The 15,494-nt window shown below is 36.4% G+C and overlaps 1 protein-coding gene across 2 annotated transcripts in view; it reads right to left on the bottom strand.

Moving 5' to 3' along the window:
• The window catches only part of LOC149803563 (V-type proton ATPase 116 kDa subunit a 1-like), a 121,771-nt gene that overhangs the window by 31,161 nt on the left and 75,116 nt on the right, over nucleotides 1–15,494 (bottom strand). Inside the window, exons 18-20 of one of the 2 annotated variants that reach the window (XM_089953294.1) lie at nucleotides 9,623–9,727; nucleotides 5,461–5,529; nucleotides 1,729–1,827 (exon numbers count right to left, since the gene is read on the bottom strand). In XM_089953294.1, the coding sequence (XP_089809420.1) occupies nucleotides 1,729–1,827; nucleotides 5,461–5,529; nucleotides 9,623–9,727 (273 nt within the window). The remainder of the gene's footprint in view (nucleotides 1–1,728; nucleotides 1,828–5,460; nucleotides 5,530–9,622; nucleotides 9,728–15,494) is intronic. The other variant, XM_089953296.1, reaches the window with a different exon arrangement.

The following is a 15,494-nucleotide window of genomic DNA, read 5'->3' as shown; positions in this document are numbered from 1 at the left end:
GTAGCATGTGAAGGCCATTTCATGAAGAGCATTTACAGTCACAATAATTCAACTAAAATTTTCTAAACACAAATCTCTGACACATAACCACTATTATACAAGTCATATTAAAGATGGTAAGAAAGAACAATACTGGTACCAGAAGCTTTAACACAATCTGCTCATGACAGAAAATGATATTGTTTTTACATCCAAGGGCTAATAGCAAAGATGAAGCAAGCAACAAAGATGGCATTTATTGAAATCCAGGGGATAGCAATGATAACATATTGGATTTCAATCGACCTACTTCTGATCTCCTGCTGCATCTCTCCCATGCAATGTGCTATGATTTGTCTATAAATCTTTGAGGAACATTTTATTATGCAGAACAGCGATATGGGATACAGATGAAACATTTACCTGTTCAATGTATGTGCCAGTTAAAAAGTTTTCAAAAAAGTGACTGGACCCGTCCATTTCTCTATTGTTATTATCTATGAAAAATTGCCTAGAAATGAAGTTTTGGTATTATTTTTTTTGTACAGGAAAGTTACATCCATGGGAAAGTGCATAGTTTAGTTCAAATCCACGACCTCCTACATCTGAGACAGACACTCTAACCACTAAGCCACCAGAGTAGTCTAGATATAGAGTTTAGATAATATACTATGTTGATTCACTTTTATTCATGGTGTATCACTTTTTATAAATTTATTGGCTGCTACAAAACCACAAATTTAAAATTCCACATAAAACACATTTGCATTAAGTGACAGTTCTGTCAGGTGTATATCCTTCATTTTAAGTACCCATAAAAAAATATTTTTTAAAAAAAAATTCACAAAAAATAATTTTAATCACAGTATGCTTCATGTGTTGATACCCTTCACACAGATTCTGTAAAATACTGCTCTACTTTGTGAAAAATAGTGGTGCCAAATCTTCAAAGAAGTATCAAAAGAAAAAGTGATGCATGTGTCAAATCGCCATTTTTTGATTTCTGAAACATGATACAAAAATAGAGAAGAGAATATTTCAATTGGCATCCCAAGTTTTGCATGCATTCTAGATTCCTCTCATGAAAATATCCTTTCATGAATTTCCTGACAAAGTATTGCACATTGTGGGAGATAAACCAATTGTTGTGAATCACTCCAGTAGTTGATGTAGCTAAGGGATGTAAACCCCAAATCACTCCAGCTATTAAAATCCCCTCACAGGAGAAAGCTCATGCAAGGTAAGAATGTTCTTGATCAGGGTTACAGTAATGCAGTAATTTTGCATGAATATACTGGTGTCAAATCCAAACTGCTTTTCAATCAAAGAGACTTCTTTGTAATTTAAACTTATTTATTTACTTCTCCAGCAAAGTAATTTTTTCTCACTTACTAAATAACTGGATTTTTGATAGACTGAATTTAACTATATCTGAATGCCAGTCTGGCTCAAAATATATTTTGCCATCGGATCATATAAAATGATGTGCATCTTACAGCCCATGGAAAAACAGATTCTTCAAGTGTCTGAAAGAAAGAGTGGTAACTTATTGTTTGCAAGTTAAGCTCTATGGGTGGATCACATTTTGTCTTAAAGTGAACGTCAACTGAAAAGATGTTAGGAGAACCATCACCAATACCTAAAATTAAGCAAGAACTACAACCAGAAGTGTTAGTATGTCATCCTGGATATGGAGCAAGGCTATGTCCTCGATAATTAGCTAGCTAGCTAGCTAAATGAAAAACTTACCGAGACATTTAACTCTATAGCAGAGTGAGAGGGCTTGGCTGGACTGTGTTCTGGCTTAGAAGATGCAGAGTCCCCAGCCTGCCGCCGCACTCGTCTCGACTGAAGCAGTCAAAGTACCCACAGATGGAGATAGCAAAATTGTCAAAAAGGGCATGCAACAAACATGTAAGACACGTGGAACATTACAGTATTATCACTCTACTAGTGCTTGTATTGTGGATTTGTGTGGACATTAGAGAAAAAAAGCATGTGCAAATAGTCAAGACTTGCATACAACAGAGTTGTTCCATATAGAAAGAGATTTACTATAAAGGGAGAAATAGCCATGCAAAATCAATAAAATCAATCTAAGGTAAAATAACAGTGATATGTTATTTATGGATTCGATTAGGTCTTATGGTCATCTGATATATGTCCGAAATCTATCTATATATATATATTACTGCACTGACCATCAAGTAATCAAATAAAACTGATCCATAACATGATTCCAAAGTCAAACTTCAGCTCTTATATCATGATATTATTTTCAAGGACCAGCATGCATAAAACTCCATCAAGTATTTCTGGACAATGAATGATAGTGAATTCATATAAAAAACTATAACACAAAAATATGCAATAATTAATTGCAAGATTTAGAAATAGCCAACTTCTTGGTAAACTGAAATCAACAACTTGTTCACTAAAAGGACATGGCTATCATATGATTCATTGAAAGAAGAACCTTTGCCAAGTAAACTCCATGGCAAAAGCTCTGTACAAGCAATGGAAGGTTTTGCATTAAATTACAATGAATCGGGTTAAACAAGAATATTATAAAGTGTGATGGTTTAGATTACAAGAATTGAGTTAAAAAGACACTAAAAGAAATTAAGATAAAAATTGAAATAAACGAGAAAAAGAGAAAAGAATATTACACATTATATACCTATATTCAGGGTAATATAAAGACAAGAGACCCTTGAAGAGAATGACACTCTACTGGCAAAAAACAATGTGCAGGAATTCAAGAAGTTTGTTTCTTCCCTCCTTTTATTCTTTTTAACTGCAGTGTTGAAACAATTCCAGATGTTCTTAATAAACTCAAACATACCAAATTTGGTAATACCAAACTATCATCGTGCACTGTATTCTCCAGGTACATGAAGAAACTAGATTTGATACAAATCTATTCATAACTGCCTGTATCATCATGCTCACAAACCATTAGAAATGAAATCCTGAGTGTAGATCTTTAACCCTGGAATTGCCACAAGTGCTGATTATCAACCCGTTCACTAAGAAACAACTAAATAAAGAGCTTGTCAAAATTTAACTGCATGTGTAAAAGTCAGTATTTTCATCAGCTCAGTGAAGTACAAAAGAACGCTCTGACCTTAACTTGAACCTTTGATTAAGTAGGTCTGGTTTACAAACTGATTCATGACAGTTTCAAGATCAAAATACTAGATTCAAATCTCTTGAAATTCCATAAGAACCATCAAAATAATATAAGCCTACATACCATGATGCATTTCTAATCAGAAATAATGCATCCGAAGTGGTAACAAGCTTGGCCAATCAGATACAAGCTCACCTCATTAACCATGCTTACAAAAGAACTCATCTGGGACCTTGATGATAAAAGATTACATAATAAGTCTGGACAAAACCCATTCAGCATTATGGCCTCTAGAGTATTCGGCAAACAAGTACTGATGGCTGGAGAGCCAAAGAATGACACACAACAGAATCAGGGCCATGCCATATTTGTTCATTGGCCCAGCAAGTTAAAAAATTTTGATAGCTTCCTAAAGTGCTATAGTAATTAAGATTTATGATTCATTGTAAAAGTTGATATTATAGCCTTAAGGAGCCTTAACAAGTTGACAATCAGCTTGATAACAATAAGAAATGGCTACATTCTTGAAACAGCACTTATCCCCAGAAATGGTAAAAATATTATTGTTAGAAACTGATACCAAAATATAGCCTGCGTGCAAGATTGACAACAAATTGCTAACTTTTTTTATGGATAGATAATGGAAAAAGATCATCACAAATGCTCCATGGGATGGGAGAGTTTCAAAAGAAAGACCACAAGTAAGTATCTAGTCTCATAATATATAGTAATAAGAGATTAAGATAAGTAGGAAAATTAGTAAACAGAAAAGCTGTTGTTCTTTTCCATAAATGCCTTTGAACATTAGTAACTTGCATGATAAGCTGCTGTATTAAATCTCTTTGTTTCTACAGTAGAAATAAAACTATCCTTACATTTGCCACACCAATATATGAAACCATTGTGGAATTCATACTGCTACTGAACTTTACTTCCATATTCCAAAATGAGGATCATCTACAATGGTCTTTCTGTTCTTTTTTAACACCCACACAAACCCCACCCACAACAATACAAAATCCATTGATAATCTTCCCTCCCCTGTAAGAACCATTCATTTTCAAACAATTGATGCTGAGAATTTCAAAGCTGCTAAAAAGCTTTCCTACTTCTAAAAGAGAGCAGGAAATCCAAAGTTCCTTTCTTAATTTACATCCTGCACTGCCATATTAACTCCATTTATAGCTATGAAAATATATGCAGGAAGTCTGGCTATTTTACATATATCTGGAGTGAAGAAAATAACCTCTGACAACTATAAGCTGTTATTTAGCCTGCTTTCACCAAGAATAGCCTCTGTTGAGTCTGTTCCGTTATCAGCCCTTTATTCAGCATCATTTTCTAAATTCACATGTGTTGGCATACAGTGGAAACATGGGTGGAAACAGAAGGTTAAATTGAAAAACTATCAATGCAATATTAATTATCAAACATTTGCAGGTGCTTGCCAATATGTAAAAACATCCTGAAAATAATCTTTGCTGTTAATTTAAACCACAATGAATGCAGCAAAACATGTTTTGAAGCCATGCTGGTTTACTTGCCATGTTTCTGCAGAATGTTGTTCATAATTACTGCATCATGGTACTCTCAAAATTGCTATGGTGTAGATATTGTGGTATATTGTGGTGTAATTTTTTCTGGACATTTCAACAAAATCTATTTGGTTTTCCATATACATCAGAGTTGGAAAGAAAGAAAGAAACACTTATCAAGAATCTAAGCCTCAATCCATCCATGATAAATATTCTTAACTTTCTGTCTTTCGTACTCACATTGTTGATTTGTGCATAGACATGTAAAGCATACTCGAAAAAAAAAGTAAATGTTGTTTTGCTGAAAATGTTGCACCATAGAGTTGCATACCAGGTCCTTTTTCTGCATTTACCCTGAAATCTTACCTTACGTACATAACTCATGAGAAGGACTTGTACAGTGACAAGGCAGAATTTCCAGGGCTTCAACTGCCTATTACTTTATATATCCTATGTTACATCATCAAAATAAATAAATCAGCATTAGATAATTGCAGATTCGTTCACAAATTCATAAACTTCCCACAAGAGTACAGTGAACAGCACCTTATATCTTGCCCTGTGTTTAATAGACTGTTTTGTATCTGTTAGTAGGGCATGGTGGACTCTGGTTATCATTCCCCGTCTCAGTCAATACCACACCATACCATACAAACCCTTTCTAAAAATAATACTTCACGACAAAGATTCATGGAATGGGTTATTCTGATAAATTAGTGACAATACTATTTGAGACTAAAACAAAGATGTGAATATCTGGGTGGATACTGTTTTCACATTTAAGTCGCAAAGATATTACAATTTTATACATACATCAATACCAGGATCTTGTTCATCATGAACCAACGATGTCTGGGACACTGCATGAAGCTGAGCTTGTCTCTGAAAAATATAAAAGAATCAATTTAACTAAATGTTATCTAAAAGCTTGCTGATGCGTCAGAATATATCAAGAATGATTTATATTTATTATTAAAAGGTACTTATGAAATCAAAATGCATCTGATCTATATGGATGTCACTACTGACACCATCTTGATACACAGACCTTAAGTTGATGAAAAATGTATAATGACAAATACCAAGATCTGATATAAATATTTTAGATCACTTCTCAATTTGGGCAAGTCCTCACATAATCTGTGCCCTAATGAATTAATTACAAGCCCAGACTAATTTTGGGCAAGTCCTCATACAGTCTGTGCCTTAATGAATTAATTAACAAGCCCAGACTAATTTTGGGTCAAAATGAAAAGAAATCAACAGAAGCAAGACCTAATGATACATTATTCAAATGTAATGCTTGATCTCATATCATTTTGCTACCAACTGTCTCTGTTGAGGATGAGACTTAATCTGCCAAAATGCAAGTGCAGGTAACAAGGCAAACATCAGAGGCAGTTCTTTGCTGCCTGATTTTGCACAAAATCTATTCTAAAACTGAACAGCAACAACATACTGAAAGGTGTAGAGCAAAATATGAAGAAATAATGTGGCTTCAATGCAGATATCTCATACCGGATCTAATTACCTAATGCCATCAAGATATTAGCCACGTAAGCCATTGTATAGTACACTGATAACCATGACAATCTGGGCTTTTGATTCCCATGCATTGTCATAATTTAATTTTCAGCATCCTGAAAAATTGCTAATGATGCAAATCTAATACTGATGATGCTGTGATCATGTTTTTGCACGAGCTTTGAGGTGTCATGAAAAATATCCCTATCCACCTTATGAAACAGCAGGATTGTCATGTTAAGTCTAGCAATGTTTTTGTTCAAGGTGCAAAACATCACTAAGTAAGTCTGATACCAGCATGACATGATAGCTAGCGTTTGCAGAATCAAGCCTTGGAGTTTTCAGGATCTTTTCAGACTGGAAATTGTCCAAACATGATACATTTCCCCCACAGCTGCTTTGAAACTAAACTCCATCTGCTCCATTGTCGGATATTTGTATGAAAATCTTTGGTCTGTCCCTGTACTCACACTGGGGTTGTCCTCTCCCAGTAATGCACCCAAGTCCATATAACAAACACCCAACAGCATGGATGACAGGGTGTCATTGTCCATGTGAGTGGCCTATTGTGTCCCTAGTAGATATGCCATTAAAAACTGACCTGCCAGTTGGACTGGTGGCCAGGCAAGTCTAATGGTTTGTCTTTTTGGTGAAAGCCAGGGTGTGTGCTGGATGGCAGCTGGCTGGATGGTGGCTCAGGAACCATCTGAGTAGAATGTGTGGTGAAATGAACAAACTGATTAGCCAGATACCCAATCACTGCACAGACATGGAATGGCTGCCTGATCTGTGGCATAGTTTTTTTTCTCCAAGTGTTCTGTGTTTCAAGATTGTATCCTTTCTCAGCCACTTAATGATGTTGTTGTTGTTGTACGGTTTAACGCCATTTTCGGCACAAGATAGGCTATACATGGCGGCCAGTATAATTGGTGGAGGAAGAACCCTGGAAAACCCCGGGAAGAACCACCGACCCACGAGAAGCTACAGGCAGGCTTTCTCACGTATCAACGTTAGCCGAGGCTGGACTCGAACTCACGCAGACAGAGGTGAGATGGCAGTAACGGCGAGCACTTTAGACCACTCGGCCAATCGGGGCCCCCAAGCCACTTAATGAAGTCTTTTGTCTAGCAGCAAATTATTGCTGAATGTGTGCTTTCCTGGCAATTTGCATTGATCACTTGTTAAAAGGCTGTTGCTAACGAACCATCCTTGCTTACCTCAGAAACATGTGGTGAAGTGAAAGAGTGTATATGCTTTAATTACAACATGTGAAAGGGATGCTACACACAATGACTGATTACTTCCCCTGGATTTTGATACTGGTAGAAACAGCTAGCAGATGAAGGAAAAATCAAATTCTCACATAATGTAAATCAAATTACTCAAATACAATATTTTCCATCATATTTTATTTTGAAGCAAAATCTCTAAAACTGAAGAACTTTCAATGGGCTAGGTGAAAAATCAATGGCTTTCAAGGCCTTCAAACAAGGTGTTCATTCCTCAATGACTTTCAATGACCCTTAACACTTAACTTCATTTAAGCTCCTTTTGACACCTCTACCCCTTTCTCATGAAAGCACTAGTTGATGCATCAACCTGATTTGCATGGAAGCATGTCTTCACACATCTGCACCATCTGCATGGAGCATGTTTGGATGCCTACTATAAACATCAGCCATTTTGAGCTGGTTTTAATGCTGTCACCTTCAGGGAAAAACCCCATAAGATACTGCAGTCAATGAGGTAAATGATCATTATGTCTGATCGTATGGTTGCTGTTTAAGGTCTAAATGTAATCATCTGCTATTTAAAGGAACTAGGTGGGATTCCTCCCTCTCCAAAACTGAGGCTGCAGATTTTGTTCAGTACTTTCTTTACTTTGGATAATTAGAATTATGACTATGAAAGCTTCAATAAGTCAGATAGAGGCTCTGAATTTGATGTAAGCAACAATAATTTTGATAATGTATCAAATTCATATGATTTAATGATGTGGACAAAGAACCAGTAGATTTCAAGGGTGAGAAATGTCAGCTATGGTTGGTAACAAGGCTTCACTGGCTTGATGGTGAATTATTCAGGCAAGATATTAAAGCACATAAAAAAACTATCATCAGATTTTACTCATAAATCTTCAATAGATAATAGATGTGTACCAAAAAAAAGGTAAAATGGTTAAATTCATGTTGAATTTAATATATACTACACTGCTATACATTTAATAGGCAGGCTTATGTGTATCAAGTCAAATAGGTAACAGGTGTTCTATTTATAGTACACTGCACTGTGCGATATTGGTACATGTACATGTATATCAACTGACTACACAGCAACCAAGTATGTGAGGTAAAGGGTTAATGAACATACGAACCCAGTCATACTGAGCAAATGCTTAAACTAAAAACATCTGGATACATAGCCACTGAGCAGTGGCAAGGGGAGCTATAGGGATGGGCTGAGTTCATTCATTCACAGAAATCTATTGCATGGAGAAAAATATTAATGACTTACTCAGGAACTACATTAGGATGCAATAACAATTAATTGGTTTAATATAAGTGGTGATAATTCTAGAGTGTTCACAAACACCACCAATCTGATGCATAGATGTTCTATATCTGAATATATCCAAGGTTCTAATGATACCAAATCTGATCAGAAATTAAGCCTCAAGAGAGTTTACAAGTATTCAAGGATGGATGTACACCCATGATGGATGACTGATGCAGTTCCAGACAACAAGCTTCCTTGGCCTTTGGCCAAGTGAGCTAAAACTATGAAGAAAAAAAGAAAAAGAATATCAAGCCTCCAGTCAAAACACTGCTGTAAAACATTTGACCTTTATTCCAAGGTCAAACATTTGCACAAGCATGTTGCATAATAAATTTGTCATAGCTTCATAATAACCCATCAAACGTATAGACAAAATCCATCAAGGGGTTTAGGAAATAGCAAATGAAAAAAACTCAACACGAAGTTCCTATGATTTTGACCTTGATCCAAAGATCCGAGAATCCAGGGTGTGTACCAAAGAATGAATCATCTTAGCTTCATCATGATATATACCAAGTATGATGAGAATCTATCAATAGGAAAAATATACAGTACTCAAATTAAACTTTGGCCATCTGTAAGTTAAGCCTCATATTTAGTTTCAATCTATTAGGCCATGTTGTACTTAGGCCAAGTTGTCAAGGGACATGTGGTGTACTTCAGTCCCAATATGATCCTGACGATATGGAAATTTGTTAAGTTTAGAGGTGGCTGTAAGGTTGGGGTGTACCCTAAACCAACTCAATCTACAGCATTGGTGACTTATGTACATATATCTTTGTTTGTATGTCTGTATGAAGGGATAGACAAATGCAATTCCATATAAAATATGGCACACATATATAATGAAAAGCAGTAACTAGATACTCAGCTCTTGAATATTATCAGTCCTTACCCTCAGTTTAGCATTGTTCTGGGCCCGAAGTACAAAAGGCTTGATGAACAGCATACACGGGACACAAAACAGAGCAGTCAGAAGCAGGGCGATCTGAACAGATTGCTGGATAAAACAAAGAGAGACAGAAATCAGAAACATGTATATAAGATTGAATGTCTATTAGATGGATGAAGAGATGGTTGTTCTATTTACGTGTCAGAGAGCAAAATAACCATAAGTAAAACATTAATCCTCCTTCAGTTTCTACAAGCCACCTTGAAACAGTTATGGATCATTGATTTCATACTAAACATTAAGAGTTAAAGTACACTTAGATGTTACTAACTACAAATCTCTTTTTTTCTGAGGTATGACAATTCTGTGATACATATCAACATCACAATATTTACAGAGACAGTATACTGCATTGATATTTATACTATTCCTGGAATATAGCAATACATATTTAATGTGACAATACATCTATACAGCAAGACCAGACAGTGATGTATTGTGATACACATCAAGTTGAGAAAAGAGAAAACTGAAGAGCTCGATTTCCTTCCAATAAAAGTACTGAAGATTTTTGTTATCAATATTCATCTGCTACGTATCAGTTATCAGACTGATTCTCCTACTCGGCAGATGAAGCCACCAGTCTCAGTGACACATTAAAAGCATTGCTTTAAAATATGTGATCTTCACCCCAAAGTAAAAAGGTTGAGCAATGTGTATGTGTGTGATTTGGATTTTTAACAATTTTTCAGTCATATCACTACAATGTCTGCAGTGTGACAGTTTTTATATATATATATATATATATATATATATATATATATATATATATATATATATATATATATATATATATATATATATATATATGTATGTATATATGTATATATACACACACACACACCAAAGGTCTGTCCTTAAAATTCATTGGACAGTGGAATATTATCTTAATTTGATGTAGTCTTTGTTGCTCTAAAAAGGTTGTTGGGAGAAGGTTTTAAAGGTAATACAATTGTCATTTGTGTTCATCTTGGCACCCAACAGAGACTGGATATTCTAACTTCTATAAGATCTTGTTGATTTTTCTCAGCACAGAAAATTATTTTTCTGCATCTGCATTGCTGTGAGGGAATGGCAAACACACTGGGTGGTATTGCTAGTCGATGGATGTCTTACATGCCAGAATGGCTACTACTGATATGGTGCTTGCAGTGTATGCAAACTATACAATGGCTCCCCCTCCCCATTTCAAAATCAAACTCCATCCAGGAGTTCAGAAATTCAGCTTTTCTGGACCTGAACCACAACTGAACCCTATTCAGACAACTGAAATAATCATTTTTTGCATTTTATGTATGGAGTAAAATCAGATATCAAAGAAAGCAAACTGTTTAGAAAATCATATTTCTCCTATAATACTTACCTCATCACATTATACTAGGATAATGTTATTTGCTACCTCTGAATCCAGCTCTCCTAGGAAGACAGAATAAACATCTGTCTATATAGTAACTCTTACAGGTTAACTTCCCTTATACCCACCAGGTGGCTTTCAATATATCCAGTTCAACATGTTTTCAAACTTGAGCAGCAGCTTAAAGGATGCTCGTATTGAGGGGAGGGGTGAGAAGGATTATCTGTGATGTGATCAGATAAGTATTATGCGAGAAAAATAATTTACTAAAAAATTGGCTTACACCAGCAAATACCTTTCCTGATCACATAAGATTAAGAGAATAGATAAGATGAGAAAAAGCTGATCATTATACATCTACTTGTGTCACCCACTAGGACCATGGCTGCTCTACTAAAAGTATTAATTTCTCCCTATGTTAGTTCAGCACAACAAGAGACAACTGGTATATACATGTGCACAGGAGATCCATTTTTGATTCCACACTTGATTATTGTCTCACCATCAAAAGGTTCCTAAGTGAATCCTGTGAAAGTGGCAAATTCAAGTCAAACATTGTGCTTTCATGAATGGGAAGTGGTCACAGTCTGTGCAGCTACCACTAGCCTAATGTGATTCAGTTCTCTCCTTAGCAATTTGAAGCAAATGGCATCTCTAGAAGAAAAACTGGGCATGCCAGTAAGCTGCCTCTTTTAGACATTATGTTCAGGCCAGGCTGATGGAAGCCAATCCTATTTCATGAGTTGAAACCTTCCTTAGTGTACCTGATCCTCTGAGAGGCATGAGTACTGATTTAATAACCCGACTTTATCCAACCTGACTGCACTTGTGGGGTTATGTTTTGCAATAGGAATACTCTTTTACAGTCAATGGTGATATTTTCTGTACATCTCAGATAATATCTGAGGGTACATGCAAGGTCATGCAGTTTTATTTCTCTCTACAGATTGATGGAGAAGAGGGAACGAACAGTTCTTGCTAGTTAAATAGTGACAGCAAGCTGTTCTTAGAAAGGATTCTGTTGTGTCATTAGAACAAATGAACCATCAAATTGGAACTGGATGTAGTTTTTATCTGTGGATACCATACATAGCTCATTCACTCTGCATGTTGAAGTTAGTGTTATCATAAACTGCAAGTGACGTATGATAGCTGCTTCAGTGATTCAGTGAGGGGGAAGATGATGGCACAGACTTAGATGAGTTTGGCCATGTCAAAACCTAGGAGAGATTCCATTGGGAGTGAGTGTGGTCTGGATATGTCAAAATTTAACTTAAGTCAGAAATTACTTAATTGTCTCATCCATGATGTCTGAACTTGACTGATATTATCAAACGGTATCATTTATCATAACAGGGTTTAAAGTCTGCAATGAGATAATGAGTGCTAAGAGTTTTGTGACAACATGCATGTGATACCAGTCATTGCCAACACATGATCTCCCACTATACATCCTCAAAGTACAGGATCTTCACATCCACTTCAAGACTGAAGTTCCGAACTCCTTTTCAATCTGGACATCCCTGAAAGTAGCCAGGAGTGAAGGGGTTTCTGGGCATGGATTGAATAGTGGCGATCTCAACTGCTTGAGCAGTGTGGAGGTCACTATGACTCATCTTGGTACGTCTGTCACTAAATCAAGCAGATCAATGATACAGGATATTTCATCTTAGTGGCAAAATCAGAGCTACTGCAGCCTGTGCCACTCATTTCTTAATTATCTTCATAATCAAAACTGATGGAGGAGAGATGCATCACCACATTACCTCCCAAATGATTGAAATAACATGTAAGGCCCATGCTTCTTGGGTCAGGGAGAAATAAAGAAGAAATAACAAGCATCAGACAATTCTGTATGAAACAGTTGTCCTCCCTTGATCATGATTCAGCCAGGGCAATGTGTCAGCCTGGAATGTGTTAGACTTGAAAATTACCTGATATTGAAAGTACCCATGAAGACACTCAACTACTGTTAAAAGAAAGTACATCACCACCTCTAAACTCTTCATTATCATAATGTTCATGTTGTCATGGATATGTTCTACACACATGTGGAAGGTATTGAGAATGGCTTTCATTTCCAAGAAGTTCATATGAAAAGCCTTCTCTTAAAGAATCCATATGACACTGACCATTATAGGTGCCATAGCCATTGTAACAAGTACACCTGTATAGCGCTAGATTGCAGAGCTAATAGAAAAAACCTCTCTAAAGAATGTATTACTTGATGCTTTCTCAGAAACATGAGCTATACTTTTGATGCATTTGTCAGAAAGATGCCCAGTTTACATGAGTTAAGAATTCTTATCTAGCTGGACAAAATGAGGAGCTGTCAGTTAGGTCTAACTTCTCAAAATTATTATACACCATGAATTGTGAATTAACCTTCTCTGCAAAAGATGTCCTGAACTGGAATATGAATTTGGTGTAACATCTTCTTGAAGGTACAACTTCAACGTCTTGCCGCATTCCTTGTCCGAAGCATTAACTTCTTTTTTATGAGTATGGGAGAAACGTGTTAAGAGTTCTATACCTAGATAGACCAATATATTGTGAAGGGAAAAGGTCCGACTTCTCTATACTGATTATTCACTACACAATGAGGGAAGTAATGATGCTCATATCATGAACCCAAAATCAAACTTACCAAATGTTTTTTGTGGTTACGTCATGCAAGAAAGTCGCCATCACTGCTGCACTATCTAAATCACCTTTTGCAAGAAAAGAAACTAAATTTTCTTGTGCAAAAACATCCTCATCATGGAATCGCTTGGGAGCACCTTCATGAAGGTAGGATGATGAAAATGGAGAGGTTTGGCAAATAAAATCTGAGACCCTCTGACATGGTTTGGATCACAGATCATTTGCATAAATGGTTGGTTCAAATCTAACAAAAAAGTATTTGGTGTATCACTGACGATTGACAGAAGGATATGGGGAAAGAGAAACTGTTCCTCTCACTCCTTCCTGCAAACTTGTGAAAATAGGACCACATGACCTGTCATTCCTGAGAACCATCACTGTGAATTTTCTGGTGACAATCACCTCTTCTCATGTATGTTCCTTAAAAGGGTTGTGCTGATATAGTAGACTGTGCTGAAAGATAAAGGGCAAATGGCAAATCTTGTGTATCTTGCTTTCTCACATCTTCAATTCAATTCCCTATCATAAATGGAAAACTGAAAGGGAAGGAGCATATAGGAAAATAAGCAATGATTGTAAGTGGCCTTTTTCAGATAGGCAAAAAAATTGTCAGATGTGCAAAGTCAAGTAGGAAGGAAGTCAACACAATGTTTCAGACTAACTCTGATGAGGTGATGAAAACCTGTTTGTGCATTTTATCAACATCAACACAAGCAACGTGTGGAGAAAATATATATGCGATATTTTACTGGTGGGGTGAAAAAGTTGTATGCATCTGACTCACCATAAAGAAGCTCCTGAGTTTCTGGGATCATAAATGCTCCAAGAGATGCCTGATAATTTTTGCAATCTTTAACCATTGTGGCCAGATTATGAATGATGAGATTTGACATTGTTGTCTACATCAATCAAGTCATTTGACATTGTAGATAGAATGGATTGAAGGTGTAGGATGGCATTCCAAATCAGAAAAAAAAATTATGTACACTAAATTCCACCTGTTCTATTGTTGGATCAGATTGTACCAGCAATTCCATTTCATCACCTTCATCAACAGGAAATAATGAAGCATCATCAGCATACAGTTGCAGGTTAACTTGCCAAAGTAGGTAGCGGGGCTTGGGGGATACATTTTTTTTTTTAAATGAAGTAGCTGGGTCTAAATTAAAAGTAGCCAAGTAAAAGTGTGTGTTTGTGTTGCACACTGGTAGTTATCATATTATGCAATGCTGGTCCAACACAGCCAGTTTGGCTTGGTCAGATGGTTTCATCAGTGATACCAGTTTGCTATGAATTTACTATGAATGGTTGCTCTGGCTCATTGGTTGGCCATCCTGCCAGTTGGAGATAACAGATTCCTGAAAATTGATACTCATTCAAATGCTTGGACCAGTGAATCTGCAGTTAGAACAGCATAACAAAGATGGTGTATGCTTTGCAGTACAGCCAGTACCACTGTGGAATGGTTGGCATGGCTGGTCAGCCATGTCATCTGTCTAAACGGCTGGCTCGCTAGAGTTAAAATACTACTTATAAATGTAATTGTACAAAGCTTGTTCATACAGCTGGTCTGGTTGGCTGGCAGTCAGAATGGCACACCAAAGAAGATATACGCTTTGCAGTCTGGATGGCTGCTGTAGCATGGTCAGTACAGACCGTCCTTATGTACTGTATTGGTATGGACTGTCCATTCCTATCATATTGGTCAAATTTCAAATCTTCACTTCCAGCTTCTTTCTTAATATTTTCATGCACAGATAGGGAAACAGTCTTCATGTCTTCATACCTCATTGGCATGATCATATTTTTCATGAGCCA

Source organism: Sinohyriopsis cumingii, chromosome 3 (assembly GCF_028554795.1).
Source record: "Sinohyriopsis cumingii isolate HCF-2022 chromosome 3, ASM2855479v2, whole genome shotgun sequence".
Taxonomy (NCBI): domain Eukaryota; kingdom Metazoa; phylum Mollusca; class Bivalvia; order Unionida; family Unionidae; genus Sinohyriopsis; species Sinohyriopsis cumingii.
This window is presented reverse-complemented; position numbering and strand designations above follow the sequence as displayed.